We start from the raw sequence: 27,754 nt of genomic DNA, 5'->3' as shown, positions 1-27,754 counted from the left end.
AGAGGTGAAGGGATAGGACTCTGTGGCTCTCTTGTGTCCCTGAATCACATGCCGGATGGGCTGCTGTGCCTTGTTGAAGGCAGCTGTGTCAGCTGCCAAGAAGCAATCATCTTCTCTGCCCCACACAATTGCCATGCGTCACCAGTCTGATAAAATGCCTGTGTTCTACGGCTGCTCAGAGGGTGCTGATAGCACAGACTGGCTGTTTGTAATCCTCGCTTTCTGACTTTGGAGATACCAAGCAACCCAATCGTCTTTGCCCCAGTTAGAGAAAAATTCCAAATAAAAACCCCTTCGCCATAAGCCATCCAGGTTTGAACATGTCAAAATCACTTACTTGACATACACCAACGACAGCTGTGGAGACTTCACAGCAAAAGAGCAGCTTTTGTTTTTGTTACGAGTTTACATTCTCGAAACTGAGCTTACCCGTTTCTTCTTTGGCAGCTCAGACTGGACATTCCCATGTCTGATTGAAATGACTGAGCATGTGTACCAGAGTGTGTGTGTGTGTGTGTGTGTGTGTGTGTGTGTGTGTGTGTGTGTGTGTGTGTGTAACAGAGCGAAAAAGGGCTGGCTTTCCCTTTAGGCATATTTGGGTCCTGGTAAGGACACACACTGTACATTCTGAAGCTTTGTTTGCATCTGGAAAAAATTAGCTACACTCAGATCTTTCCCACTGCAGGTCCCGTCAGGAAGCCCAAGTATGTGGAAAGCCCCAGAGTGCCTGGAGACGCAGTTATAATCCCTTTCAGAGAAGTGTCCAAGCCAACAGAGCCTAATGAGAATGGTAAGAATATGTTTTCAATGATTTTTTTCCCCCCTAAAGATTTTAACTAATGACACTTCATTTCTGAGTGAAACTTGAGATGCCTCTTGCAGGAATGCTTTGCAAAACTGAATGTGTTCGGGAAGTATTTTTCCTCGGGCAGTTAGAGAGCTATTCAACTAACGTAAATTCTTGGAATTATATACACAGTGTGGGAATAATTGAGTGGGTGCATATGCATTGTTTAAGGGTTGACTCTTATTTCCTCTCAATTTTGACCTCCCTGGGCTGGGGGGATATGAAAAACCAACCAGTAGACTGCTTCCAAGACTTTGTTTTGTTGTTGTTGTTGTTGTTGTTTTATACTCCATCATTTAGAACATTCAACAATGAGGCTTTGGCTGAAAATCTGAAACTTTAGCTGGATGAAGCTTATAATAACTAGGTTTTTTTAAAAAAACATTTGGGAGCCTTTGAAAGCTTCTTATTTAACATCTAAAGTTTTTCTTTAGGGAATATTGAAGTGGGGAAAAAAAATCCAAATTGATTGAAACCTTTTCATGAAGACATTTGGTATTTTGCTTTTTTCCCCCTATAGCTGGAAATATGTGTAACAGACATTAAACGTTTATAGCATTTCATGGATGTATAATAATTTGCTATTTTAAAAAGATCAATTTAACAATTCACCTGTCCCTTTCTTGGGGTGAGGGGTCCCCCAACTCGTAACTCCGTGATCCTTAATTCGTGTTTTTAACTGACATCCTATTTTCCTAAAGAGACATGTGGAGAGGAACGCAGACCTAGGTAGGGAAGCCTAGTGTACCCTCAGTGTGGACACAAGCCTATGTAGGAATGCTGAAAGATGACTTAGGAAAACTCCTCCATATTTGCATGTTGAAACACCTGGCAATCTCCTCTCCCGAGTTGTGGGCTTGGGAGTATACAGCTCCTTTATGTTCTAACCACCAAGTGTGCACTGTGTTTCTGCTGATGTATGGTGGGGAGTGGGTATGAAATGGGGACATGGTAGGGAAATGGAGTATGGTGGTGAGGGTGAAAATAAAGCTAAAAATGAGCTGAGAAAGGAGGGCTTGGCAGATGAAAGTCCGGAAGAGGGGTTTGGGATGGGTGGCGGATAAGATGAGGCCAGGAGCTGGGCATTTGGTACAGGGAAGTGGTGCTGTTGCTTACATCTTGGCATGAGAAATTCCACCCCTTTCCTCCTGTCCAGGCACCTAGTTGTTAGGTTTAGATAAGAGGCTCACGTTAGGATTTGTGCTGAGGATGGGCAGGCTGCCGTGGGTGAAGAGGTGAGAGTCCACAGTGGTATTTGGTGAGGATGGCCATCCTGCAAACGAGGACCTTCTTGATTGTGACTTCCCATGTGCAAGGTGTTTGTGTGTTGATCCGTTCTCTCATTTGTATTCTGGGTGTCGAAAAGAAAGTAAAAACCTGTTCCTCTGAAGTGAATATCAGTAATCAAATTTATAGGCTGTTTGCCCATTTCAGAATAAGTCTGCCACCCCTTACCATTATCCACCCTACCCTAAAAGCTTTGTAGTCCTGGGGGTTATGTCCCTGGCATTTTAGACCCCCCTTATATAACCTCTTCCTCCCTGGAGGGGAGTATTATTGAGGTCCTGTTTAGAGTTTGTGACTCCCCCTAGAGTGAGAATGAGAATGGGGAAGAAATTTGGAATTTTTATTGGGCAAAGAAAAAGAGGTGATAAATAGTTCCCCACTGTCAACTTTCCTCCCCTTACCCAGGCGGAATTGGCTGTCTTTCTTGGGGTGAGGACACATTCTTATGCTTGGCTGCCAGCTGAGCTAAATTCAAGTATAATGACTGATATGCTGATGTAGCCTGCAATTCACACACACCACTCGCTTCTGAGACCTGAGCTCTTTGATAGGGCGTCATTGTCTCCATGAGGATTGAACTTGTGACATGCCTGGGCTGCAAATACCCACGAGAAGTTCCAGAAGTTTTGCCTAGATTTAAGAAATAGAGTACATTTTCCCCTTTTTGTGTCTGGGAAAGGGTGTGTAGTTCATGTTTGTGGGCACACAGTTACGTGTGAAGAGCCACGATGTTGGTGAAAGCCCCAGCAGAGTTATCTGATGAGGAGGGAGATGGCCCAACAAAACCCAACGTGGTAATTAGTAAAGGATGGTGTCTGTTTGTAATTCCTATGAGCTCCTTTAAATTCCAATGGGGTTAATTAAGTTTGCCATATTAAAGTGGAAATTTTATGTCCAGGTCATTGAACCCAGAGGAAAGGCTGGGATGAACTAAAAATAATTGAGTTTTTAACCCCAGCATGTACAGATGCACGATGGACAAACCCTAAGTTCCGGGGTTTCACATCAGCATCGTCACTTAAGTTTTCATTTAAAATTTGGGCTTATGCTTTCTGTATTTCCTTGAGCATTTTTTTAAATCTCTAAGATGCTTTTCTGGGTGCTATCAACAATAGCATTTCAGTACTCACAGACTAACAAACTATTGAAAACAGCTCCTCATGAAGTGCTTTTGAATTTTCACATAGAGTCATGAAATATCAAGCTATTCCTAAATCTTTGTAATACCCTTCAAAGACTAAGCTGTTTTACTCTGTGGTCTTGTAGCTCCATAAATTCTTGATTCTTAACGCACTGTTTAATTTTAAATCAAAACCAATGAGCACTTTGAATTTGTTCATTAATTGATAAGTAACTGTATTTATATGTAATTTGCATATTTTAACCATCTGGGAAGTGGGCTATATGGACAGATGAATATTTTTTAATGTAAGCAAAGAACCTGTTAAGTTTGCATTCACTGGGATTCTCATCTTTAGGGAAAGACATTCTACTTTATTCAGTGTTTTAAAATATTTTTGAAAAACAGCATCTTCCTACTCTGGAAAAAAAAGAGTGACTTAATGAGGTACTCAAATAAATTACAGTCCCCTCTTTCCTGTCAAATGGTCCTAAGAAGCTGTGTCACATAGAATAAGTTCTTCACAAATAAGCTTCCTATTGCTAAGCCATCATATTGTTTAGGGTGGGGGAAAATGTCATTTACCCACAAAACAATACCTCTGCCTTACAGGAAAATAAAAAAAACAGATACATTAGAGAAGAATACTAAATTATAATAGGATTCACAGCTGTGTTTCTTTGCATTAGGGGCAGCCATAATCTATTTAGGTTTGCTTCAATCTATCATTAAACTACTTGAGCAAGCTGTGAGGGGGCGCGGTGAGAAAGTTTTAGTCCTCTGAGTCATTGCTAAGTGAATATCAATCGCGGAATATGATGAAACGTTTTTCCCTGGCAATCTGGCTAGCAAGTAAAACTAACACATATGAAATAGCAGAATAATAAAATACAAAACTCTCTTATTGGGAGGAGCTGATATATGTTTAAGTATGCCTTATGTTTTTGGCTACTGTTTCAGACATTCAGAAAGATGTAGAGAATGAAAAAAGTATAAAGAATAATGGTACTTGTCTACCCCCTACTCAGTTAGGAAATAAAACATACTATATGTTCCTGTGATTTATATTCCTCTTCCTTTCCTGATAGGTAACCTTGCTCCTGCTATTTAATTTTCAGCTTCTTGGAATGGTGATGCACTATTTGACCAATGGTTGAATAAGGTTTTAGTTAAATGAAAGTGCATACCTGGTATGTGTGTGGTGGAAAGACTAGAGATAGAGTATCCATTCATCCTGCATTTCCTTGAATAAATATTAATTGCATTCCAATGCTGTGAAAAGCCCTATGTTGGATGCTATTTGAGATGGGTTATCAAGCCTAGGTCTTTTCTTCACAGAGGCTTAGAGTCTGATTGGGGATTAAAGGCCTGTATACAGAATGAGTATAAAACGAGGGAGTTTTGTTGGCTAATCCAAGCTATGTCAGGAATCGGGTACAGATGGAGGTGCTGAGCCAGAAAAGACTTAATTGGACCAATGACTTAAGATTTACCTGACAACAATGCACAGGATGGAGGAAGGCAGGAAGTAGAATAGGATCAAGGAAAATGGCTAGAACATGATTTCAGTAGTTAAGGGAGAGAATAAGATCTCAAATTAGAACAGGATTGGGAAAGAAGAGGTGATGAATGGGCAGATTCTTGAGGGATTGCAAGGATCTGGAGCTGTTAATGACAAAGATGATGACCTCATGGCTTTGAGAATACACTAAGACGTCACTGGAGGAGAGGGAACTGTCCATTTTCGTTTGAGTTCAGTTTCAGGCATGTGGAGTTTGAGATACTGGTGGATCATCTAGGCAAAAGTGTCCAACAAACAGTTGGAAAATCACACTGGGACTCAAGAAAGAGCTCAGGATATCGACCAGGCAACCATTTGCTGAGAGGGAACATGATGAGATTCAGTGTCTTAGACTAGGGACAAGGTCACTGAGAGAAGAGAACTGCAAAGCTTTGGTATTTTATTCATGAGCTATGAATAAGGTCGCAGAAGCACCAGTGAAGCAGTAGGAAGAGAACCGGCAAGACCGTACAGTATCCCAGAACCATGGATTTTTCCCTGTGTGTCTTTTATGACAGTTGCCACTTTCCCCCTTTCAGGACGGAGTATTTGCAAGGTCAAAGTCCACGGGAATATCAGAAGAGGAAATAGACTGCTTTCAAAAAAAAACCCCAAATGTTCCTGTGCCTAACAGGGCAGTTTCAGGAGAGTTCAGGGTGAATGAGTTTAAATTGTACGTAGGCGATAAGGAAATGGAATTGTGGAAGATGGATCCCTTTTTACCCCAAGTTGCTGAGAAGGGAAGAGAAGATAAGAGATCAGTCACTAGGGTGAGGAGTGTGTAACACTGTGGCTTCTTCATTTATTTTTAAGAAAAGATAATTTAATACAAGTGGACACTTAAAGCAGAGGTTCTCAAAGTGTGGGCTGTGGACATCTAGACATCCTCAAGTCACTCTCAGGGGTCCATGCGATCAAAGCTCTGTGCATAATAACACTAAGAAGGTATTTCTATTTCTCTTGCATTGACATTTGCACTGATGGTGTAAAAGCAGTCATTGGTACAACTTCTGGTGCTCCAGCACACACAAAGGTAGGGGTACCTGCTATTTTAGGGTCACACGTGGTATTTTTCACCACCGCTGACTTGCACCAAAAATAATAATTCACTGGAGCATGTCCTTGAAAAAGCACTGAAAATAATGAATGTAAAATCTTTACCCTTGAGTACTCATCTTTTTAATATTCTGTGTTGAGGAAATGGGAAGTCCACAAAAGCACTTCTGCATCACGCTGAAAGATGATGGTTGTCTGCAGGAAAAGCACTTGTGTGGTGGTTTACATTGCATTCTGAGCTAGCCATTTTTTTTTAATGGAATATCATTTTTACTTGTAAGAATGACTGACAAGCCATGGTTATTTTGGAATTGGGTATTTGACACAAGTTTTCTCAAATAGGAACAAAAGGAACATATCACTTCAATTAAAAAAAAAAAAACCTGACAAGATTAGTTGCCAATGATGAAATTTGACCTTTCGAGTGAAAATTAGATTTTTGGGAATTTGCATCTGTCACACTGAGCTTGATGGCTTCCCAGGACTTTTTAATTGAGATCTGTGGTGATATTAATGAATGTGATATTTTGGTATTGTATAATAGAATGTGTCAACATTTGCAAGATCTACAAGACCAGTATTTTTGAAATGACCCAAAGCATGATGTTATAAAATCTTGCATTGGTAAAAATCCATTTGAAGTATAAAACAGACCATTGGATTTTTCTGTAACAGAGTACAGAAAGTTCATTGATATGGATTCAGAGTCCAACATTGGAACTAACCTTTAAGAAATAGCTACTTGTCAAGTTTTGGTGCAGTATCAAAGATTATCTGTAATTAACTGAAAAGGTTCCTCTCTTTCCCAACTATTAATACATATCTGTCTGAGGCCACAATTCTTGACACACTGCAACCAAAAAAACATACCATAGTAGATTGAATGCGGAAAGAGACATGAGAATCCACTGTCTTCTATTAAATCAAACATTAAAAAGAGGTTTGCAAGAATGTAAAACAATGCCCTTCTTAACTTTTAAAATTGAACATATAGATGTATTTTATTTAAAATGTTATTTAACATGTATAAGTTTTATTAACTTAAAACGTATTAACATACATTTTTAAATTCTTATTTTTAATTTCTAACATGATAAATATCAACAGACATAACCCACATAAGTGAAAGCTCTTTGGAGTCCGCAATTTTTAAGAGTGAAGCCTGAGACCAAAAAGTTTGAGAACCACTGGCTTAGCATAATGAAAAGAAGAGAGGGAGAAAAATAAAAACAGATGAGAAAATTAACCCAGAATCTCTAGACTTGAAGAGATAAGGACTTAGAGATAAGTGGCAGTATTACTGAAGAGAAAAAAGGCTAATTCGGGACACATTTTTGAAAGAAGAAATGGTTAAGATTTGTTGACAATTTCAGTATGGACTGAATGAGATGAAAAGCTTAAAAATAACTTGTATGTTAACTTTGTTTTTATATTACTGACTAGAAATCAATTATTGACAGAACCAGAGCAGGTTCATAGGTAGATGTTCCTCTGTAAATACTATTTTTGGAGATCTGAGGAGGAGGGTATGGTGATGGCTTAGGAGAAGGAACAGCCAGAAAGAAACAGGAAAATGCTTATAAATAGAAGTCAAGGAAAATCAAGAAGTTAGGCAAGCAGCAGGCCATGGACAGGTAGAGGCAGAGAAAGGGGTTTAACATTAGTCAAGGCCACGACTCACTTAACAAACTTGATTCAGAAATACTGTCTTGGAAACTGCCATTAAGTCCAGTTATCAAGGTCACATAGCTAACAAATGACCAGACGTTGTGTACGATGCCCAGTGCTCTGTAGAGTTTGAAGAGGATGAGAGTGAAGACAGGCTTCTCGTGATGGAATAACCATTGGTACTCTCCAGGGACATTCATGCTTTTAACAGAGTCAGGTTTTAAGAGGCGGGAATGATGAGATGGGACACGAAAGCAGTAAGTGTGTGCCAAGTTGTAATAGTTTGATAACCAGTAAAAGGAGGGAATTTGTTGTCTTGAAGGAATAGTAAATTCAGAAAGTTATTGAAGGCAGAAAAATTATAAACAGAAAACTATTTCTTTTAGGTAAGAGAAATAGAAGCATATTGAATATAGATTGAATCCATGAAACCAGTGTGGGGGGGAAATGGGCTCTTGTTAAAGTTGGTAGAAATAATGACCAACTTTGATATAGCATTTTACCTCAAAGGTGTGTGGCTTAAAAAGCGTTGTCCACATTTTTTTGAGCCTCACAACCTATAAGAAGTGGATTATGGCCACTTTCCTAATGAGGACAGCAAGTCGTAATAGGTAGAGGGCAGAGGAAAGGGTCCAGAATAGCTTTAGCGTGGACACGTCCTTTGTTCTGTAGGGAGGCTTGAGGGGATGATTATAAAGGGCACAAATAGGAATGAAGTCGGATGGTGGCAACTGGGGAGCTGCTCAGTTTATGGACTGCATCCGAATGTGCATGCCCCACATATGGTTCAACAGGTGTGAAGAGCTCAAAAAGGGAGAGACGGGAAGTGACCAAGAAATTCCCTTTGCCTTTCTCCAGTGGTTATTCCACAATGGTGTGATATGCAGGATTCCTTGAAAAGTTATTGGGAGGAATATTACTCTCCATTTGCCTAATGGATGCCTAGGGAGTGAAGCCATTACTCTCTCCACTCCGAATACAGCCATCATAAATTCTTTGGATATTTAAATCTGTGGGATGTGAAGTTGTTACTAAAAGATGAGGTCTTTCTCTACAGCCCTTATCACGCTGGTATTGGGTAGGGTACACCCATTATTGACGAGTTATTTAATATTAACTACACAAATGAGAATAGACTCTCCCTTTAAGGTGTCCCAATGGATTATTGGTTTGGCAGTCATTGTGGAGTAAGAATTCGCTTAAAGAAAATCCTATCTGACTGTTGAAATCTCAATATTTGTGATCAACTATGGAAGTAGAAATCCATTTCCATTTCACAGTCAAGTGTATCAGGGTGAGTTCGCAGGCACCTCATCTCTTCTAAACTGTCAGTGTCACACTTCACCCAGGTGTCCTTCTGCCAGAATGAAAAGTTCAGTGAGAGAAGGTTCTGTGCATTAGGGAGGGAAAGATGCAGACGGCTTGACATGGATTAAGGAATTCAGACTGAAGGGGGCTTTTGAGGGGAAGGTCACTAGGATGACATTTGAGAAGAGAGAATAATATGAAAAGTCAGTTGGGAACTTAATGGACGAAATAAAATTACAGTGGCTTCATGGATGCATAAACGGAAATAAAGAATGTCTGTTCGCTCATCCCGAACCGCAGTAGGGTTTTGGAACTTTGGTAGCAGCAAAGTCCAGGTTGTACATTTAAGAGAACAAGTTAATCATGAATTTGGGTGTCTCATGTCAATTCAGACATTCAACCTGGAGTCGCCACGGCTCACAAACTTGTTTGAGTTGGGGACGGGGTTAGGTTGGATGACTAGTTGTTTGTGTGTGTGTGTGTGTGTGTGTTTGTGTGTGTTTAAAACCTTGACAATCTGGAGTGTCTGTCATCAGATGCAGTTGGAGGCAGCAGTGACTCTGCCGGGCATCCCCACTCCCTGCAGCACCTACACACGACGCAGGGTCTTGGAGCAAACCCCAAGTGAGCCACAAGCTATGGCCTTGTTTGTCTTCAGGGTAAATTTTGTGACAGCCAAACTTGTGCAGCTGCTCTTTCTGCTTCCACAGCAGCTGCCAACTGGGAGTAGTTTCTGGCTGTTTCCCCAGAGTGTTTCAGGTTGAACTAGAAGCTAGACATTCTGGGGCACATTCACAACTGGGTAGCAGTGTAGAGATTGTTTTGGAAGGAAAGAGGGGCGTGGAGTAAAGAAACTGCTGAGTTCTGCCCCCTCACCCACGTCTTCCCCTTTTCATCTGCATCCTGTTCTCTCCCTCTGGTCCAGCTGCCATCTAAGATAAAGCGGCTGCTATGCCTGAGCCTTGGGGCGAGGGAGGCAGCTCTCTTCTGAAGTGGTTCAGCCCTTGGGTGTGCCTGGGTTGTGTTGATCTGGGTTGGTTCCTGCCTTCCTTACCCATATGCCCGTGTACCTTGAGAAACAAAATGTGGTTGGAGATCTCTGGTGGGAAGGAATCTTCTGCAGAGTGGCTCTGAGGGTGTGGTTGATCCACCCTGGGGTGGCTCCCTTATCCCTGTTGGTTTGAAGCCACTGCCCCTTCATGTTACGAGTTTAACTCAAGTGATCCAGAAACATCAGGGCTCGCTTAACCCAGACAATCAGGCCTTGGTTATTTTACCCCTACAGTTTTCTGGAGCAACTAAAAAATATCCACACTGGTGAACAGCTCTTCTTCCCACCCCAAACATTGGGAGCTTTTGAGAATAAGCAAGGGGTAGGGTGCTGTTCCTTCCTTGAAGATACAGCTGCCTGGTTTTCCTTGTAGCTGCCATCTTGGGAGTATAACTCAGCAAAGCTGATGTATGAATGAGGGTAACACAGATGGTCTGCTCTGCACTGCTTATTTTGATTTTTGTGGTTCCTTACAAAAGGCAAAGTTAGCATTGAGCTTTGGTGGTCATTGTGTAGCTCAGAGGTAACAATGCTATTTTTGTTGGTCTTTCCACATTGTATTTTTCTAAGACCAGTATCTATGATCTGCAGATTTCCACATGTAGGGAAAATTGGTTCATGAATGAATGGATCTAGGTACCTAGACAATTTAACAAAAAAAGGAACAAAACAATAAGATGAGTGACTATGTTACAGGTTGCGTATTGTTCTTAAGTTCTAACTTCTGGAAGCACCATTTGTCTTACAATTTATTTTATTCCCTGATGGATGCTGATTTTAAAATGTAAGACAGGTGTTAGAATAACGTGAATATCATTTTTTCAACCATAATTAAGTACGTACCCTTAGGCTTTTGCATACAAGGTTAACCTACAGTTCAACGTTTAAATCAAGTCCAGCAATGAAGTTCTCCTCAGTGCAAAAAGCCAGATGACCAACCATAGGGAGACCAGAGAAAGGAAGGGCTTCCAAGCATGCCCCGTGACCTTCAGGTAAAAGGTGCTTCCAGCATTCCAGTGGAGTACACTAAGAACATAGCCCGATTTGTCCACATCTCCGAGTGGACAACACGGTGTATTTATTACTGGGTCCTGTCTCTTGGGATACATTTCACTGGGATTTAAAAATCATTTCAATGTGGACTCCTGATCATTGGTCCTTGAGTAGGATTCCTGGTTGTCTTTCACTGCCCTAGCGTATGCAGAACACGTTTCCACCAAAGTAGTCATGCCCCTGTCTGTGTAATGAGAGCTTACATTTCAGTTTTACCCCAACATCTAAGGAGCCTGGGGCCTCTGTCAGCATGCCTCTTGGGTTTTACTTGATTTCAGCCTCTTGTGGGCATTGGCCACACTGCACTTGTTAAGAGGACGATGTAGGGTAGGGCAGGCCTTTTGCTACTTTTGGTGTCTGAAGTACCTGTTTTTCACATGACAGGGACATAGGAATCACTGTCAGATAGTGACACTGTGCTCTTCTGATTCAGGTCAAGTATTTCACCCTTTGCACTGGGACTTTCTCTTTTACTAGTTTCCTAACTTGTCACAGCCTCTTAATTAGAATGTATTGCTAGAGGACAGGCAGCAGTGTCAAACTTTGCGCATTTTATAAAAATACACGAAAGCACCAGACAAGCAGCTGTGGTGCCAACTCTTCCAGATGCGATACTGAAACTCCCCGGAGGGGCATCTTCATTGTTTTCTTTCTTTGTTCCAGAAGCAAAGGCCGATAATGAACCGAGCTGTTCCCCGGCAGCTCAAGAACTGTTGACAAGGCTGGGATTTTTACTGGGAGAAGGGATCCCAAGTGCCACACACTTAACCATTGAAGGAAAAAATGAAACCATGGTAATGCCCGAGGACAACTCTGCATTTCGTACCTGCTCAGAGGATGAACGAAGGGATTCACATCTTATCGTCCACCCCTCCTTGGGAGGAAAAGCCATTGTTCATTCCGGCAAATGAGTTTGGGCTGTTGTGTACTGACATTTATTTCAGTTCTTGTGGGTCTTTGCAGTGGGGAGGTGGAGAGAAGCAGGAGGATGCAGAACTTAAGAAAGTGTCCACATTAACCTTCCAGGCACCACCCGGAGAGAAGTGGTTAAATGAATCAAAGTGGCTGAGAGAATTCCTTAGTAATAATACTACTTTTATCTTTATAGCACCATTCTTCTCATCTGGCTGCTTTGGTATATGCTTTCCTGTGCTTTTTCAGCAGTTGAGATTTTGGAGGGTCAGTGGGGTGAGGAAAAGATTTATAGGAGATGAGGCAGAGACAAAATGAGATGAGATCAAATGGTTCATCTGCCAGAGAGCAGTCCTCATCCGAGGGAACAGCAGCCTGCCACTTGGAGATGAGATGTCCGTTTGAATAGCAATGAGGGGCCGGAGCTTCGGCCCCCTGCGGGGGTCTCTGCATGGGTGTCATGCCTCAATTGAGATTGCAGTGACCACCAGTCTCCTTCCCCTGATCCCAGAGCCCATAAATCTTCAGCAAATGAATCAGGTTGCAGCGCGTGTGAAACATTACAAAAACAGAGTCCCCAGATTTTCCGCACAGAGGTCAAAGAACCCATTTGTCTTCTGCAGACTTGAAATGAAAGGAAGTCGGCCTGCTTGCCATTTCTGTTTTACAAATGTGCGTTCCTACTAAATTATTTCTAAGACTGCCCTTTCCATAAAAAAAGGAAAATCACCAGGGAGGGAAACAGAACAAGGATGTTTCTCCTTTAAAATTTGGGAGACCCTATAGATATGAAGCGCCAGAGAGTTAAGAACTGTTTTCGGCTTTCCTGTTTTCCGTTTGATTGTTCTAGCATCAAAAACAAAAGAATGTGCAGAAGCGTCCTGTGTGAGCCCTGCTAATGCCTCCTTCCGTTCGTCTTACAGTGCACAGCTCTGAGCCAAGGCATCAGTCCTTGCTCCACACTAACAAGCAGCACCGCATCTCCTAGCACCGATAGCCCGTGCTCAACCTTGAATAGCTGTGTCAGCAAGACGGCAGCCAACAAAAGTCCCTGTGAGACCGTTAGCAGCCCTAGTTCCACCCTGGAAAGCAAGGACAGTGGAATTATAGGTAAGAAGCACACTGCTCGGTAATGTGATGGCTCAGTGCACGTCAGCCAGAGCATTCATTCACCGGGCACTTCTTAAGAGGGTTTAGCGTGGTCTGTGAAGGTCGGTCCGCCAGGGCCCGCCCTGTGCTTTGCAGACAGCACTGCCTGCATGCACAGCCCAGAGAATGAAGCATCGGCCTTTCCATTCCTCAGTGTCGTTTTTTATAACACTAGACTCATTTGGTTAAAAAATTTCCAGATCAGATCTGGCCAGTGATGTTACAAAAATCTGCCCCCCTCAACAATGAATTGCATTTACTGGGGATCAGGTCCCCACCAGGACACATAACAGGGCAGTGAAATCCCTGCAATATTGTGAAGTCTTCCCTGCCCAATCTCAAGGTCACTTACATCCGCATTTATTTCCAGGTGTTTGTTCTTCCGTTTCTTATGATGGGATCTGACTACGGTTTTGAGGCCAGGATTTTCTAAGGATGCCCACTCTGTGCCTCCCACACCCACACAATCGGGGTGGTTGTCCTGAATTGAGGGTCAGGAGACACAGATTCTAGTCCTGATTCTTAGGCTGCTTAGTGAGGTGACTTGAGCAACCTTTAATTGAGTTCTCTGCACACTTCTTTCCTCTGTAAAATGAAGGATTCTGATTAGTTCAGTAGCTCCTATTCCTGGGTGCACATTAGAATAATCCAGGGAATTTTAGAGCCCTTATTTTTATATCCCGTCCCAGACAGACTGCATTTACGTTTCTGCAGGTGGGCCTGGGTATCTCTGTGTCTCAGGTCTCCAGCTTGGCGCCTTTCAGATAACAGACGTGTGGGACCCCTGGACAGGTTGTTAGGGTCCTCCTCTGCTAGGATCACGCTGCTGTCTAACATCGACGGCGCCCTGCTGAACATTGCAAATCCTTCCTTTTTGCTGAGTTATGCACATGTCCTTGAAGGATATTTTACATTTTATTACAGACTGCACCCCACTTACTTCCACATTAATAGAAATTAAACGGAATGACATTTGAGCTCCTTATTTTCTTCAGTGACCTGCAGTTTCTTTCAATTACTTGGCAAAACTAGGTTGCAGGTTCACCGAGTTTGTGTTTTGGAGATTGTCCCAGGAGATCTGTGTGATCCCTGGGACTGGATTGTGGGCATCCTGATGCCGACCTCACCATCACTTTGTGAGAGACCATCAGCGTAAGGAAGGTGGCCTCTTCCCTCAGTTCTCACTTGATCAGGCTCTTTGCTGGGTTTTTGTTTTGTTAATTGTTTTATTGAGATACAGTTCACATATCATATTGTATTCACCCATTTAAACCGTTGCACCATTTTTGGTATATTCACAGTTGTACAACCATCACCACAATCTGATTTCAGAGCATTTTCATCACCCCCAAAAGAAACCCTGTATCTATTAGAAGTCATACCCCATTTCCCCCTGCTCACCTCCAGCCCTACTTGATCTACTTTCCATCTCTATAGATTCACTGATTTGGGACATTTCATATAAATGGTAGGTTGAGGTTTCGGTAGCAAATTTAAATTCTTCTCACTCAGCTTAAGCCGCTCCAGTGAGCTTATCTGGCTAGTTCCCCATCCTCAGCTCACTCTGCTTCCCCACCTGCTGTTTGTTCTAGTCCAGTTAACTTTTCAGTGTTACTTCTGATCTCATGCTCTGTCCCTCTGTGTGCTGTCCACCGTCGATGACATCTCTGGTATTAATTCTGTGATAGCCAGATGACTCTCTTTATTGCATTCTTAACTCTTCTGAAATTTCCTCTCCTCCAAGAAGTTTATTTTCCCTCAAGGAGTTGGCCAGTGCTACAATTTGTTGTTGTTGTTGACAGGCTTTTACTTTTCATTGTGTGTTCTGGTTTCCTATTTTGGCAGTTGGAACATTTTCAATAACAGAAAAAGACATTCATTCATTCTTCTTTCTTGTTGTCTCTTTTTCTCTCTCTCTCATTGAGATACAGTGCTGCAATTTAAAAACTGTCCTAAAGAGAGGAAAGAAAAGTTGCGGGTTTGCTTTTTTTGTATGGTGGTGAAAGATCGAGCTGGAGGAATATTGAGGCTGTTACGTAGTACTTGATAGTAATATAGTTCTGCCTAATGCCAGACTGGTTAGTCCCCTTATTATATGCTCTCCATAGCACCTCATAAGTATTTGTCTTCAATTTACTTATTCTTGTTTTATTTCCTTTTGTCTCTATACTGAAGAGGGGCCTCATCTATATTATTCTGGCTCCTAGCGTAGTGTGGGGAATGAGACATTAAAGAAAGAGAATTGTTGCTGCTATCAAGTTTCATTGAAGGAGGGAACACTTAGTTGGTTTATAAAGAAGCTATCCATGATTCTCAGTCCAAGCTGGCATTATCAGATCTTTCAGTGGGATTGTCATCTGTATTTTAAGCTGTGTCTTGTCCTTAAAGTTCAATGACACATTTCATAGCATTGAAACTGTCCTTCATTTCTTGGCCAAAGTCAACATATTTCCTTAACTTAGCAGACAAAAGTGGGAGGAATCAGGATGTGGAAGACCCCCAACCTCTGGAGCTTGTGCTTCATGTTGCTTTAGCTGATCTCTTGCAGGAGATCAAGACCGTAGGCGGCTGAGAAGGAAACACTGTGCTGGTGACAACGTCCCTCTGTTCTCTCTCCTTCTGTGACCTGCAGAATTAGACTCTGTTGCCAAGGGACACATTGGAGGTGTGGTAGGGAGGAGAAGGAAAGCAAGCAAGTATTTCCTCTCCAGACAGACTGTAGCCACAGCTCTTTGAAGAGGCAGGAGTGGTGGGGCCAGAGGAGGGAAAGCACTTCCTTCTGAATTAATACAGGGTGTGCAGGTTCCATTGCTTCTGCAGAGAGCAGGGACCTGTGACTCAGTTGTGGTTCTGTGACTGCTGAGGGTGGGGTTTTCTTTTTCTCTCTGAAGAACAATGCTTTGTTTTTATAAGGGGTAGCCTGGGAATGACGACCTTGGGGCATCTTAAATGTTTAACAGAGTAAAAGATGAAGTCCAGGAACACAGTGATCCTAGTGGGCAGAGATGGAGGTGAGATACCTTGACTTGCTGTTTTGGAAGGCCTTACAGCTGCTTGTAAAATAGGCTGGTTCAGATCTGTGTTCCAAAGGACTTAGGGCCGGGAGAAGGGAGGAAGAAGCTTTCTGTTTAATTTTCCATTTGAAGTTGTTGACGACTTATCAACCCATAGAGCTGAGGTGGCAGTGGTAGAGGTTTTGGGGGCGGGCTGGTATAAAGTGCATGCAGCTGCCCTGGCATGACAAGCTTCTGGGAACAACAGGCTCCCATACAGGTCTCAGGGCAGAGTTCCATGTACAATATTAACAGTTTATTTAGGACATTTAGGGGACATTTCAAACAGTGCTAATCCATCCTTAAACATTCCCAGACTTCCCCTTCTATTTAAGCTGATTTCCATCGTGCTGATTATATTTGATCTAAATATCTTTGCCCAGCAATGCCTGCAGGGAAGCTTATGTTCGCAGATACCCAGACAGCCTTCTCAGGGCGGCCATGGGTGCCCTACCTGTGTTCTGTTTCCCCCGGTTTTGACATATTGCAAGGGAAGAAATTTTCTTTTTAGGAACTGCTTAGTAGAACAAAGGGCAGGCTAATGACTATTCGAAGAATTTATTGGATCCCTTCCAGTCTTGCTCTGTGGAGGCCAGTTTTCACAGAACCCTCCCCACCCCCTATTCCAACTTTATTGTGTTATACAGAGGGGAGTCCCACGTTATCCTATTTCAGGAGGTCCAAGTTCTGCCAACATAAGTGTCTTTAGAAGTATAATTCTGTCATGTAGAAATACTGTCTAAGCTGGATGGGATTAACTGAATTCCCTATGAATCTCTCTCTCTTTTTTTTTAAAGTAAAATTCCTTAGTCTTTACGTATTGAAATCATTGGCATTACCTAGAAGTTAGTGTCTGATTTTTCAAATTTGCAACGTGGAAACCTTTTAAATGTGAAGCCCAGCTGTACCCAATCACCATATAGTAGCTTTTCAATTTACTTCCTTTGAAAAGGAAAACTTTACGGAGAAGTGGCTTTAAAGGTGTTTCCTCCATCCCTGAGAAAACATTTTTTCTTAGTGATACTCCCTTGATATAACTTGCTTCCAGCTGTTACAAATGGAAATTGAAAACTGTATTAGTCCCAGCTTAGAAAAAAAAGTATGTTTTCTTTGGAATCTCTGTGAAAACCAATCTGATTTAAAAAAAAAAAAAAAAACCACTGAAAATAGTGGGTTTTAAAGTACTTTTTGATTTAAACATATTGTTTAACATTTATATCTATATTATGGTCATTATTGTATGTGTGGGGGGGTATTTATTTCAAGGAAATGGGCTTTTCTATATTTAGGGAGAAAGAAGATGGATATTAGATCAGGAGAAACAAACAAAACCCAGCTTTCCTGTCAAGATTTTAAAAAAGAATAAATCCTTCCCATCTGTTAGTAGATGTGGCTAGGAGGAGGACTTACAGGTAGCAATTAGAAAAATTCTGGCTGAGAAATAGACCCTTCAAAGTCAGTCATCCCTTCCGTTCCCTTCTTCTGCTATCTGCTTGTAGCCGCTGACGTTTATAGTCTCCAGATGGCTTTTGCAGCGGGCTTCCTTTTGAGAGCTGGCTGTAGATAGCTTCAGGAGGAGAGGGGAGGGGAGGGAATCCCGAGGGGAAGGTGGTCACATCTTTCCCACTAGGTGTGTCTCCCGCATAGAGTGGGTGTGTCATTTACCTGCCAGGCTGCCCAACACCTGAGCCGCCACATTCCACCCGGCCAGGTAGCTTTCAGGATGATTAATGCTTAGACTTTAAAAAGGGTAAAACAAGCACTTGGGCTCTTCCTGCTGCCTTTCCTCTTTTTCTGGGGGAGGGGGCAGGGGAGGCTTGCATATCCTTTTATCCTTCTCACTTTGAAGCTGGGAGGCAGGTATAAATTTAGGCAGGGGAATTCCTCCACAGAAACATTTCTCCTGCAAAGGTGACTTACAGTGAAATAGTGGACACTTGAGTTAGTATCCTACTGGTGCTTACCAATACTTGTTTTTCTGCTCAGTTGCTTAGGACATTTAAAAAAAACTTATCGTGGGCTGACTTTCATCTTCTGGGTCTCTTCTGTGCCCTCTTAGCTTGTAAAATGAAAGTGGTTCCAGAGGTAGCTTTAGACCTTTCATTTCCTGGACTTGGTGTCAGAAGGGAGATGATCAGATGCAGAGTGTGGGATGCAAAGAGGTGTTACTTGTACTATATTTTCATTTTTTAACTTGTAAATCCTGCCCTTTTGATTTTATGCTAATGCTGCTCTGTTGCCACCTGTATTACCCTGCTTGCTACTAAATTGAAATGCTTTGAAATTAATTTAGTAATAACTGTTTAGTGTTTCAAATCTGTGTTAATATTCATTTTATTACATTGCCTGCAATTTAAAAAATCATCTTTAATTATAGATGCTTTCTTTCTTTCTTTTTTTTTTTTTAAATCTCAGTTGAAGGAGGAAAATTTGCCTTTACATATAGAATTCTGTAATTTACTTAATGTGGGAAAGAAATCCTTGGTGATGATTTGAGTCAGGAAAGCACCTGCTATTATTTTTATTCAGACTGTGGTTCTGTCAGTGTAACAAGCATTTATTGGCATCTACTGTTTACTGGGTGCAAGTTTGTCCAGTACTGGGACAAGGGACAATGAAGATAAGGCACGGAATGTATTTCAAAACTTGTCCACCTGTGAGACTGAAGAATGGTCTCTTGTCCAATGGGGGATCTGGGCAAGTTGTGCATGTACAGACTCTTTTGACCTGACTGAATAAATTGCTGAAAAGAGTTTAAAACATGGCAGTGGTTGCACCTCTGTTGCAAGATATATGTTGTAGGTGCATAATAATACCAACCACTGATAGGGCCTTGCGCTCTTTTATGGAAGATTCCTGAACTTCATGGAGTCATTTGACTATGTCTGAAGCTCCAGTGTCTGTATCTTCAGTATACAGCTTATGGAAGCTTTAAGCACTGTGCCCTCAAGTTTAAATCCGCAGGCTTTTCGCTGGAGACTGTATTACCTGTTGTGTCAGACTGTAGCGCCGTGTGGCTGAGCGAGGCAGGTTTGTCCTCCCCTCCCCCACCACCCTGCTCCAGCTGATCCTTTAGGTGTTTCCACAATCAAAAGCCTGAAGAATTATGCTATGAATGCATGGCTCAGGTCCCTGGCCTTGCTGCATGTCATAGCAGAGCACGCCTTGCGCAACATGGTGAGCACTGAGCTAGAGATTTGGTACAGGGATCTGTCTGTCACAAGCCACGGCACAGGGCCCGGTGCAAGCGCAAAAGGGGAGTAGGGCTCTGCAGCCCTGCACTGCACAGGGCTGGCCAAAAAAACCAAGCTGTTGTCCATGGAAAGTTGCAGAAGAAACCAGAACGTCCCCTGGACTTTCTAACTCTGGCCACCCTCCCTGTAGCCTTCCAGGGGAGGGCAAGTTGGCCTGAGTGCCTTCACTGGAGCCCTTTCCTTGCTGTGCTGAAGAAGTTATGAGCAGTCACCCCAGGTGAGCCTCAGACTCTGTTCCCTGTGTGGTTTTTCCTTTTGTGGGTGGGGTGGAGGGAGAAGCACAGTCTGGCATTTCTGGTCAGGAGGTTCCATTCAGGATGTTTTTGTCCATGCAATCTTTCCCTTTATCACTCAGGGAAATCCGAAATATGTGGTGGCAGCTGGAACCCTGTGTGGCAAAGGAGATGGGCAAAACTGCTGTCAAGTCAATAGGAGCAGGGTATTTGTGTTTTGCCTCCTTGACTTGTCCCTTTGATCTTTCCCTACCCATTTATTCGGTCTTTGCTTTCCCTTTCCAAAACTGTGATCTTTATTCGGTCAGGTAGGAGGAGGTTATATCTGCATTAGTTGCATTTTCCTTTTTTATTCGTGTCTTCTTCTCCCACTTTTATAAGCAACTATTAGGTGTCTTTCTTGTTTGATCTTTAATTCACTGGTTTAGTGTTTTAACTTTTAAACTGTTCCTGTCAACCATTAAGCTGAATATAGAACTTTAAAAATGTTTGTTTTATTTTTTAGGGCTACTTTATTTTTCTTCAGTTGTATGGGAAGGAAAATATTCTTGAGTCCTGATGATCTGTGAGGCCCTTTACATATGCCCTTGTATCTGATTTTCTTCACAACCCAGGGAAGGACAGGAGGCTCTCTCTCGAGAGCCCTGGCTTTGGAAATGGAGCATATAAGACAGTTATGGAATGCTTGAAGAAAATATCTACTTCCGGTTTGTTTTTATCCGTTCAAAATGTATATTTTTGTGTGTGATTGATATTATAATCAATTAGAGAAATACACGTGCATAATTTATAAGTACATGTATTGGGGGCACAGTCTCACATTTTTTCTACTAAGAGTGTGGTATGAGCAGAACAGCATAGAACACCCTTATGGAGCCCAGCAAGACTGCAGGGGTTCTGGGGCTTTCCTATCCACGGGGCTCCCGTGAGCACTCAGTGAGTTAAGATACGATAGAGGTTTAGAACAGAGCCCATACGTAGTAAGACTGTTATGATATGCATGGTAGCCACTTGTGGGTTTTCCTAAGGGTGTTTATTTATTTATAATTAACTCCTCCCCAATGGATTTGAAATTTTCACAAACAGACATTTAGTAAAACAAGATTTTTCTGTTCAGAAAAGTTGTGAATTGGGGAAAGGAAATAAGAGAGCAAGAGAAAACATGAAGTCGGGAGTTAGGCTCATAAGATTTTCTTCACTGTGCTTATATAAGTGGGAAGAAAGTTTTATTCTTAAGTTTCCTAGTAGCCAATACACAGAGAGAAACATAATCAAATACATCAGATGATGTTTGTCAGGTAAAGACAAAAATATACCCTTTCCTAGTACTGGGCCCTGAGAGACATATCCACACCCTGGGTCCTTAAAACGGGAGAAGCAAGGTTTGAACCCAAACCCCTTGCATTTTTCACCTCTTTTCTGCAGGTCAGAAAGAATCCTGCTCTATCTATGTGGTATACATTTGTTATCAATGGCCCTTAGTGCCTAAACAATTCTGAACTAATGGTGTGGTCAGTTTAATTTTCTTCTTGGTGATCTTTTAAACCTATAACTTGATTTAGATCCCATCAAAGTACTTATTGGGCCTTGGACTTAAACTGATTTTTTTTCCCCCTGATTCTATTTTAAGTGTATATTCAACATAGAAAGAACCTTCAAACGGCAAAGAAAGGGTGAAGGAAAATCAGGAAGGAAAAGGAATATGTTTTTATTGCAGAGTCTTATGTAGGAAAACATTCGGCGGCTGAGTGGATGGATCTCTCTGCTTCCCCCCGCCCAACTGGTGGCTGCCTTCTGGCTGCTATGAGCCCATGACTGCCCTCTCTCAACTAGCCCCCTGCCCAGGGGCTGCTGTTTTTAACAAAACTGACTTCATGAACTGCAAAATATTTCTTAGCCACAGATAATTACAGAGCAACTTTTACGTGTTGAACACTTTGCAAGACAGAGAGAGTTTTAAAACCCACTGCATGTGCAATCAAAAGGACTGGTATTGGACAGTCCATTGAGAGGGAGGGGGAGAGAGAGACAAAGAAAGAGGGAGAGAGAGAGAGAGGTTGTGGTGGTCATGTGTGTGTCCTGACATATTCTGAAAGTGCTTCGGAAATAGTATAGCACCGTGGGCTAGTATAGTATGTCTGGTTAAATGTGCTATTACTGCAAACGAAGATAACACACTGTCCCTGGCTAAAAGGAGTCGTCAAACTATACAGAGAGGGAGAAGTAGCCCATGTGAACCAGTGAGGAGCACCAAGCCTGATTTAGCACTGCATCACGCGGCACAGCCTAACCTCATAGCTTGCTAACACTTGGGGACTGATAACGCTCGTTTACAGACTCCTACATGTGGGAAGGCTGTTTGAGGCCCACTATGAGTGCTGATGACAAGTCTAATTGACAAAAACTGGCATTGATACTGGTTAAAGGAGTAAAATGTTAGCATTTTTGAGTCGTTAGGGCACTTTTAAGATTATCCAGTCTCCAGAAAATGTCGAACGACATACTTTTTAGGGTTGGTTTCTTTAAAGCCATTGTAGTTAAGATGTGTGTGTGTGTGTGTTAACTTGAAGGTGACTGGATTAACTTAATTAGAAGCTTGGGTTTCTGTGAGCCTGGAAGGAAAACAGGATTTTTGGATCGCCTGTCGTTCGTTGTAAGAACCAGCTTTCTCTTTCTGGGAGTCTGGGTAGGTGCCCTATTTCGTATGCTGCTTAGGTCGTGCAGGGAAACTGGACTTGTTGGGCCTTTACCTGCCCCACTGAATCTGCCTGAGGGCTTAATTGTACCTGAGCTGAGATGAAAGTACACTGCCTGGGCTTCCAGCCATATAGGTGGGTCTGGTATTGGATCCCAGGGAGGAAGAATGTGAAGTGGGGCAATCTTAGTGGAGCATCTTTGTGGGAGGGTCCTTGGCTTCAGAGCTTCTCATTACCCGTCTCTCAGGGCCCTGGTGAGTGTGGACGGTGGAATGTGTATCCCAGCTGAACTTATGAGGGCAGTGGGAGAGTTTCCTACTTGCAAACATATTATAAACTTCTAATATCCTGCTTTTGAAATGGCGACTCCATCTGGGACTTCCCATCTCAGCTATTGTTCCTGCAGCTGGGGGCCTTCCTTCCCCACCCACTTTGCTTCCGCTCACTGCCAGGACCTGTGTGGTGCCACTCCTCAGGCCTGGGCACTGTGGCTGTGCTGTGAGAACTGACCTTCAGCCCTGCAGTCCAGGAGACTTGACCACGCTGTCCCTTCTCTCCTCCTCTGTGTCCTGGGACCTTGAAGTCCTGCTTCCGGTGCTGTTCCTTGTAACAGGAAGTTGGACGTCCCTTGTTTCTGTTCTCACTGCTAGAGGTCTGAACGAGGACTCAGATCCTTGTGGGTTTGATTCTGAAGTGTATGGCACTCAGGGAGAGCAACTGAGGAAACACACCACTTTGATTTCCTGTTTAGTTTCACCTTAAGGACATGTGTCTGCAAATAAGACAGCCACAGTTATAAAACCAAACAAATCACCCCCACCCCCAGTTTGGAACTTTCCTGTAATCTTAGATATTGAGATAGCCTGGGAACCTAACTAATTGCAACATGTCTACAAGGAAAACATCCTGAGTTCCAAACACTGGACCTACTGTGACATAATCATAATTTGTTAACAGGGTTACTATTAATAATTATGATTAATAAGCAGTAATGTCATTAATGGAGTCTTCCTGTGAAGCACTTAGCACAGTCTCTGACAGAGTAACCTTCTGTAAATGTTAGTTGCTGCTATCACCACCACCAGCAGCATTTTTAGAATGGAAGGAGTCACGCTTGCTATACTTATGCTCCTACGAGTGGAGTATTAAAAAAAAACACAATGAAGGAAGGCTGCGACTGATTCCAAATAGATGGAGAGATGAGTATTAATACTTTTCGTAGAATGCTTGGAGATGCTGGGAATAATCACAGACACCCAAAAGGTGTGACAGGCCCGTCCCAAATCAACTTACCCTTTTGGTTAGAGGTATGATACCCACAATCCCTAACCAATACCAATGAGATAAAATGCAGTCTCTGACCGTAATTGGAATAGAAGTTTGTGCATTCGCTCATTCACCGAGCAAGCAAATATTGATTGCATTCTTAGCATGTGCCCGGAGCTGTGCTGTTCAGAAAAGGAAGAGGTCAGCTGATGATAGATATTCTAAAGAGGGAGGCTTCAGTGTGTAGGAGGGATTTTTAAATAGAAAGAGGGGCAATGGAGCAGCAGGCGGAAAGTCAGTTTTAGAGCTGTGACAGAATCCCTTGTGGTCACAACGAAGAAATTCTTTTGTCTTTACTTCTAAACCTTAAAGAGCGTTGTAAAAATAAACCAATCAAAACCCTTCAGATGCTTTGATCTTGGATAACAGACTCTGTTGGAGCTAATTCACCAGGCTGCTCATGGTAGGTTGGTGAGACAGCTTAATCCAGGCAGCTGGGTTCTGATACAGTCTGACCCAGTGCACCCCCATTTCAATCTAATAGTTAAGGGCCTAGGCTGCTGGGATCCAAGCAGGGAGTACAAAGGGATCAGAGGACATGGCTGGCCCCTGTTCTCAAGGACGCAAGCCAGGATTGGGTCCGTGGTGACCTGTGCTTGCAAGGGGATCACGTATGGCTCTGTGCCTTTAAATTGGAAGTGGCTGTTTGTAGAAGCTAGATGGGGTGAATATTCCCACTTTTCGTCATCATAGTCTTCCTCTTCTGCCTAGATGTTCTTCTGTGCTGGTTTTCTTTCTTAGAGGTTAAATTTTAATTCTGCAATCAAGCATCCTTCCCGTGTGTGTGTTTTCCGTGTGCTACTTCCATAGAGGATTTCCATTCTACGCCGCTAAAGGAATAAGTCAAGTCAGCCTCTCTGATCCTTTTGACCAGATGGTATAAAGTTTAATTCTAAAGATTAAGTTCTCTGCTTGACTTTATAATTGTATTCTTGTTTTTATAGATGTTTCTCCTGCATCTTTTCTCCATTAACCATTGTGCTGCCCTCCCCCTCTTACAGAAATGTTGTTAATTTGGAAGAATTATTAAAAGGTCCAAAGGAATTTAATGAGATATGAATTCTTTTGTGAGCAATTCATCTGTGTTTAAAAGAGAGGCTACATCATCCCCAAATTATACAGATACACTGTTAACTCTCAGACGCTGTTTTAGATAGCTTTTTCATTATCTTCTTATCAGAGATTTTCCCTCCCCTGCAGCATGATTTAACACTTTATTTCCCCTGATAAATAACACTTTTCTAATTTACCAAAATACATCGTATGAAACATACTTTGATAAAAATCTGGGTGGACTGGAAAACGATCCCTTCATCAAGGGAGGGGTGGAGAGAGAGAGAGAGAGAGAGAGAGAGAGAGAGAGAGAGAGAGAGAGAGAGAGAGAGAAAGTGTGTGTCTGTGTGTCTTAACTCTCAACAGCCCCAGCTTTGCCTGGCATCCTTCAAAGTATTTTGGTCTCTCATTTCAGCCACAATTACAAGTTCATCCGAAAATGATGACCGGAGTGGCTCCAGTTTGGAGTGGAATAAGGACGGAAGCCTAAGGTTAGGGGTGCAGAAGGGAGTGCTTCATGAACGCAGGGCAGATAATTGCTCCCCAGTGGCAGAAGAGGAACCCACTGGGTCAGCGGAGAGCGTGCTGCCCAAAGCGGAAGCCTCCGTTGGAGATGGTCCAGTCCCTTATTCTCAGAGCTCCAGCTCACTAATAATGCCACGGCCCAACTCAGTTGCAGGTAAGGCCACGCTTCTCCATGGAGGGTTATCTCACTGGGTCTGCGGTGCCCCGTGTTCACTCTGCACTTGGGAATCTAATCTAGATACGAGCCAGCTTTGCGATTGTGGGCCAGGCACTTACCTTTTCTAGGCTTCAGTTTACCTGTGTGTAAACATGAGAAGACCGCACTTATTGCTCTGTAGGTGATCCTTTCACTCTGGAATTCTTTAAATCTAATATTTAGACTTACATACCTCTTTGTATATGAAGGAAGAAAGTACCCAAAACTCTGTCCTTGTTTCTGTTATGTTAAGCCCGCGTAAATGCATGACTTTTTATTACGTCCTGGTAAACAGGAATCGTTCTTTAGAATGAGTTTGTTAATATCAACTCAAAGAATTGTATTTTTACTTTTCAATTATGGCTGCCATTCAGCATTGTTTCATATTAGTTTCAGGTGTACAGCATAGTAGTTAGACATTTATATAATTTATGAAGTGATCTTCCCGATAAATCTAATACCCACCTGGCACTATACATAGGTAGTTATTAAAATATTATTATTGACTATTTTCCCTATGCTGTACTTTACATCCCTGTGACTATTTTGTAACTACCAATTTGTACTTCTTAATCTCTTCATCTTTTTCACCCAGTCCCCCTATCCCCCTCCCATCTGGTAACCATCAGTTTATTCTCTGTGTCTGTGAGTCTGTTTCTGTTTTGTTTGTTCATTTCTTTGGTTCTTTAGATTCCATATATAACTGAAATCATATGGTATTTGTCTTTCTCTGTCTGAGTTATTTCACTCAGCACAATATCCTCTAGATCCATCCATATTGTTGCAAACGGTAAGATTTCATTCTTTTTTATGGCCACGCAATATTCAATTATATAAACATACCACATTTTTATCTAATCGTCTATCGATGGGCACTCAGGTTGCTTCATAATCCAACTTTCAAAATTATTTTTTCTAATTGAGGCCCATCATACAAATAGGAGTTTCAATTTCTGTATAATTCTGTTAGAAGGGCTCTCACAGCTTAAAAACCTCAGCAGTGGAAATGAAAGATCTCAATCAAGAAAAGGAAAACAGGCCATGCAGACATGCCTCAGCAAGATGGGGCAGCTGGACCTAAGACAAGACAGAAGTGGTGACTGTTGCTAGTGGACTGGTCAGTGGGTGGTTGTCAATCAAGGAGAACAGAAAAGCAAGGGGTGGGTGAGGGGAAAGAACTCTGCACCTGAGCTGTCATGCCTGCTTTTAGGTCCTGAGTTTCTAAACTTGGTGCCCTTGTCTCGAATTTAGAAGAGGAACTTGCTTCAGTCATTCCTTGTTACCAACAGAATGCTTAAAATTTCTCTTCTACTAATACAAGGACCCAGCTTCTCTCTTCCTACATCAAAGGATTTTTCTGTAATTTATGCTGCTCCTTTGAGAAGTGGCAGGCCACTCTGGTTGTCGTTGGGTGTTTTTTTATGGTGGAACTCTGAAGCAGCTGATAAATAAGTCGCCCTAATGGAAAAGTTCTGAGACACAACTCTAATTCGCTTTCAAAGGAAATAAAACGGCCTTCTTCCAGAAGAGGGGTTTGGTATGTCTGCCAGAGAGAAGGACTTACACATATTGAGTGATGGTTCTTCCAGAAGCTTTTGTGTCCTCCCACCACCATCCCACTACCTACAGCATAATATGTTGCACCCAAGGCATTTTAAACAAGATTTACCTGGTTATAATGAATGGCTCATTTGTATTACCCCAGAACTTGATGGCTTTATTGATTTCAACAGAATAACAAAATTGTATTCAATTTCATGAAGTTATTTGAAAATTAGGAAACACATTAATAAGTTAATTCAACAGTGTTAAAAGCACCCCATTTGAAGTGATGTTTTCTGCTTGACGTTCTTTCATGTGGTTCCCTGCCATGTGAAGTGACAGTGAGTGTGAGCTGAGCTTTCCCAGGGGTCTGCAGTGATTATAGAGCAGGGCTTTCTGATTTCTGCAGTGCTCATTCATTAGCTTCTACGTATGCACTTGAGTTAGACCTCCTGTGGAATGGGAGGGTTTTACCTCTGGATTTGAACAGTGGGCCTGGCCTAATGGGTTTTGCTCGTTTGTTTTGTGTTGCACATTTTATAAACTTAAAAACATATTTTGAAAGGAAATAGGAAAGTGCATTATCTCATAGTATCTGTTGATAAGCTAGGAGTCTGATAGACTCTTTATTGCCAACCCTCCCACCCATAAAGCTGAATGCCAGTCAAGAGGGAATGGGAAGATTTTTCAAATCTATAAAAGATTAAAAGATTCAGGTTGTATAGTGCATACAGCACTGTTTGTCTAGAAGGCAAGTGGCTACAAAGAGGGCAGTAGGCAACCCTCAGTGTTAGAAGGATTACAGTAATGTGTAAATCTCTCAGAAGTATTTGCACGTGGTAAACACAAATAAATTGTCATTTG

The 27,754-nt window shown here is 42.2% G+C and overlaps 1 protein-coding gene across 9 annotated transcripts in view; it reads left to right on the top strand.

The window, feature by feature from the left end:
- Positions 1-27,754, top strand: part of TANC1 (tetratricopeptide repeat, ankyrin repeat and coiled-coil containing 1) — a 219,008-nt gene that overhangs the window by 131,901 nt on the left and 59,353 nt on the right. For 6 of the 9 annotated variants that reach the window (XM_033112025.1, XM_033112023.1, XM_033112018.1 and 3 more), the window contains 4 exons: positions 686-790; positions 11,615-11,745; positions 12,787-12,973; positions 25,043-25,306. In XM_033112025.1, coding sequence (XP_032967916.1) covers positions 686-790; positions 11,615-11,745; positions 12,787-12,973; positions 25,043-25,306 — 687 coding nt within the window. Of the gene's footprint in view, positions 1-685; positions 791-11,614; positions 11,746-12,786; positions 12,974-19,278; positions 19,537-25,042; positions 25,307-27,754 lie in introns of those variants that run through there. The other 3 variants (XM_033112024.1, XM_033112022.1, XM_033112027.1) reach the window with 2 other exon arrangements.

The sequence above is a fragment of the Rhinolophus ferrumequinum genome, chromosome 8 (genome assembly GCF_004115265.2).
Source record: "Rhinolophus ferrumequinum isolate MPI-CBG mRhiFer1 chromosome 8, mRhiFer1_v1.p, whole genome shotgun sequence".
Lineage (NCBI taxonomy): Eukaryota > Metazoa > Chordata > Mammalia > Chiroptera > Rhinolophidae > Rhinolophus > Rhinolophus ferrumequinum.
This window is presented reverse-complemented; position numbering and strand designations above follow the sequence as displayed.